This window comes from Orycteropus afer, unplaced genomic scaffold (genome assembly GCF_000298275.1).
Source record: "Orycteropus afer afer isolate SDZICR_OR568_19922 unplaced genomic scaffold, OryAfe1.0 scaffold00011, whole genome shotgun sequence".
NCBI lineage: Eukaryota > Metazoa > Chordata > Mammalia > Tubulidentata > Orycteropodidae > Orycteropus > Orycteropus afer.
Window position 1 is genome coordinate 8,795,065 of NW_006921598.1, and position 4,280 is coordinate 8,799,344.

The following is a 4,280-nucleotide window of genomic DNA, read 5'->3' on the forward strand; positions in this document are numbered from 1 at the left end:
CTATGAGTTGGGATCAACTTGATGGCAGTCAATTTTTTTTTTTTGGTTTATAAGTGCTGACCACCAGTCCTAGCTTGGCATAATATTTACTACTAGCTTGGCATAGTATTTCTCTGATGCCTTGCCCTGGATCACAGGTAAAGGAGTCAAATTAACTTATTTTACTTTCCCAAAGATGCATACACAGATGAAGACCTGATGCTGTATTGGAAGAATGGAGATGAATCGCTGAAAACAGACGAGAAGATCTCCCTGTCTCAGTTTCTGATTCAGAAGTTTCATACTACTTCCAGACTGGCCTTCTACAGCAGTACCGGTAGCTAAGTTTAGCTGTGGTCTGATTCAAATGTAGATGTAGACACATTAGAATTATTCTTCAGCCATAGCTGTTTCCCTCCCAAATAAATAAGTTTTGATTATTAAAATAATGCAAGCTTTTTCAAAATATAAATGTTTAAGAACATAGAGCAGAAAGTAAAGTTACTATTCTCTGAAAACTCATCATCAGAGGTAAACATTCCTAGCAATTTAGTAAACATCCTTACAGATGTCTTGCTTTAATCATGTACTTTCAAAAAAGTGGGGTCCAGCTTTATATGCTATTCTATAACCCAATTTGTTCAGTTTAGCATTATGAAATAGCTGGCTTTCCAAGATAATAAGTACAGATCTATAGATTCATTGTTACTGCTTAGTGTAACTTAGTCTTGTGGGACTGTGGGTCAAGTTTGAAGTTTTGAGAGAATCCATTTGCCAGTTCCTTTCTAATCTCACCATTAGCTCTACAGTGGCTATGGAGCCCTATGGGGCATCGGGCTTCGTTACCCTTTGCCCCAGTACTGAGAAGACCAAGCCCTTCCATGGAAGCTTTCATGATACTGCCCACCCCTGCGTGGTATCATCTCCCAGTTCACCTGCCTCTGCAACATCAAATACCATGGAAAAGAGTGGACCCCAACCAGGATTGGGTGGGTGTTGTGAAAACCCAGGGCTGCTTCTGTTTATATTCACAGTGCTCATCCTCCTCTCTCCATTCTCTCTGACTCTGATATGAGTTGCCACATAATTTTCTTTCTTCATTTATTCTTTTCTCAGTTGCCACTCAGTTGACTCTGACCCATGGTGACCGCATGTATTTCAGAGTAGAGCTGTGCTCCATTGGGTTGTCAATGGCTGACTTTTTCAGAAACAGAGCACCAGGCTTTTCTCCTGAGAGGACTCTGGGTGGACTTAAACCTCCAACCTTTTGGTTAGCAGCTGAGCTAACCACATGCACCACCCAGGGACTTACCCAAGGGTTCCCTTCTATTCTTAGCAAGCTCAAATCAAGTCTCCTTGTGAAGTTACTATTAAGAGTTTCCTATACAAAGTTTAAGGAGCTCTGGTAGCGTAGTGCCTAAGACACTTGACTGCTAACCAGAAGGCTGGTGGTTCAAATCCATCCCCACCAGCCACTCCTCGGAAGGAAGGTTGAGCAATCTACTTCCGTAGTGATACTACCTCAGAAACCCAAGGAGGGGTCGCTATGAGTTGGGTCTGACTCATCAGCACATAACAACAACCACAACAACATATAAAGTTTACTATATGTTGGGCACAATTCTAATGACTTCATGTGGATCAACTAATTTCTACCCAACAAACCTGGGGTATAGATATTATTATCCCCAGTTTACAGATGCAAAAACTGAGACTGAGAGAGATTTAGTTATTTATAGAAGTTATGCAGCTGCTAAGTGGCTAGGCAGTCTACTTGAAACACTGTGTATACTTCCTCTTGGATATTTTCTATATTTGAAAGGTGTGTGTGTTTGTGTTTTTGTTAGGTTGGTTTCATTACCCGTTCAAGCCTTTCTAGAGTCTGGATTAAAATGCTTCTTCCACTTCTATTATTTGCCGTGTACTACACAAGCAAGGAGCTCTGGTAGTGTAGTGCCTAAGACACTTGACTGATAACCAGAAGGCTGGTGGTTCAAACCCACCAGCCACTCCTTGGAAGGAAGATGGGGCAATCTACTTCCATAGTGATACTGCCTCGGAAATCCAAGGAGGGGTCGCTATGAGTTGGGGCCGACTCGATGGCACATAACAACAACAACACAAACAAAGTTTGTCACCCTATACCCCAACCCAGGAGCTGTTATCTCATTGACCTCTATTTAGAACATGGAGTGTTTCCAAGTGTTTCCAGTGTTTCCAAGACAACTCTTTCCTGATTTTTGTAGACAGAAGGAAAGGGTACTGGAAGAGCACTTAAAGGAATAAAGGCAGCTCTCAGATTTTCCAGAAAGACCCTGTGCAAACTCAAGGAACAATGGATGCCAATTTGATGAGGGAAAATAAATGTGTAATATGGGTGAGCTGACCTGATTAGAAGGAGCCCTGGTGGTTAAAGGCTTGGCTGCTAACCAAAAGGTCAGCAGTTAGAACCCATCAGTCAGTCTGTGGGAGATAGATATGGAAGTCTGTTTCCATAAAGATTACAGTACTGGAAACCGTATGGGCAGTTCTCCTCTGTCCCTATAAGGTTACTGTGAGTTGGAATCAACTACACAGCAATGTTTTTTTTTTTTTTATTGTGATTTGGGAGAAAATTCATTTTCCACACAACAGTTCATACACATTTTGTTTCATAACGTTGATTGCAATCATTGCAATCCCTATAATGTAACAGCTCTCTTCCCACATCCTCTCTGTGGTTACCATTTCCCTGTGTCCTTCTTATCTACGCATTCCTGTCCTCTGTGCTGTGTCCCTGTGTAATTATTGTTCTTCTGATCTCTCATGTTGATTGTTCTAAAGATTGTACCTACCTAGTGTAAATGTTCACCTTATATGCCTATCATTTGACTGCAAGCCATGGTAGTGAGTTCAATTCCAAGCCCAAAGGGTGACTAGGGGGCACAGTCTCAGGGGTTTCACTAGTCTCTACCAGACCACGAAGCCTAGCCTTTTTTATGATTTTGAGTTTTTTCCACCTACTCTATCTAGGATCTCCTACACTGATCCCTTTCTAAGTGGTTTACAGTGACAGAGGGGCATCATCTTGTTCTTCTGGTCTCATGATCATGTAAGCTGTGGGTCATGTGGTCCACTAGGTCCATATATCTGTGGTTTTCTTTATTCCTCTTTGCTCCAGATGAGGAGAGACCAATTGTTGCATTTCAGATGGCCACTTGAAAGTTTTTAAGATCCAGTTGCTACTCTGGTGGTGTAGCAGATAAGGCACTTGACTGCTAACTGAAGGTCAGTGGTTCAAACCACCAGCTGCTCTATGGAAGAAAGATGGGGCAATCTACTTCTGTAAAGATTTACAGCCTTGGAAACCCAATAGGAATCACTATGAGTCAAAAATGACTTGATGCTTGATGGCAGTGAGTTTGCTTTTGAGTTTAGTCACCACTCACTAAAGTAGGATGTAGAACAATGATTTTGTGTACAATTATTATGCCAATTGAGCTTGATGTCCCCCACAACCATGGTCCTGAGTCCATGGGCCCAACAACTTGCTCCCTCAGGGTGGCTGGCTGTGGCTAAGAAGTTACCATAACTTTGCCCCCATTAGCTCTATTACATACACACATACACACACACACACACACACACATATATATATAGAGAGAGAGACATTCTTATAGGACTTATAGGGAGCTCCAATAGCATAGTGCCTAAAGCACTTGACTGCTAACCAGAAGGCTAGAGGTTCAAACCCACCAACCACTCCTCAGAAGGAAGATTGGGCAATCTACTTTTATAGTGATACTTCTTTGGAAACCCAAGGAGGAGTCACTATGAGTCAGGGCCGACTCGACAGCATGTAACAGCAAGATAGCACTTACTAACATGTATGAGGAAATATCATCTGCCAAACTTACATATGGTCATATATTCCCCTTTGCCTAAACATACATGATCATTTAGCCTGTCTACTGATGTATCTACCCATAGATTAATGTTTGTTATCACTGAGAATGCAGTATTGTGTATGTAAAGGTTTTTTTATCTTTGTTGTCTGCCCTTCTTGTCTGTCTCTGTGCCTTCCTTTTCCTTAGTGTTATTGTGTTGGCCACTCACTTTTGGTATATTGCCTTTCCTTTCACCCAAATCAATACTTGTTTCTTACCTATCTAGCAATTTTCTTCCCATCCCCTCCCATTCCTGGTAACCAACAAAGAAATTTTCCTTCCATATTGCAAAAACAACAAGGAGGCCACATGTTCTGACCTCCTCTAATCCCACAAGAGGAAGACAGGATTACCAGCAGTAACCCAAGGCCTATT

At 41.8% G+C, this 4,280-nt stretch overlaps 1 protein-coding gene across 1 annotated transcript in view; it reads left to right on the forward strand.

Moving 5' to 3' along the window:
* The window catches only part of LOC103205999 (gamma-aminobutyric acid type A receptor subunit rho2), a 66,329-nt gene that overhangs the window by 42,122 nt on the left and 19,927 nt on the right, over nt 1–4,280 (forward strand). The window contains exon 6 of the mRNA XM_007951443.1: nt 176–316. Coding sequence (XP_007949634.1) covers nt 176–316 — 141 coding nt within the window. The remainder of the gene's footprint in view (nt 1–175; nt 317–4,280) is intronic.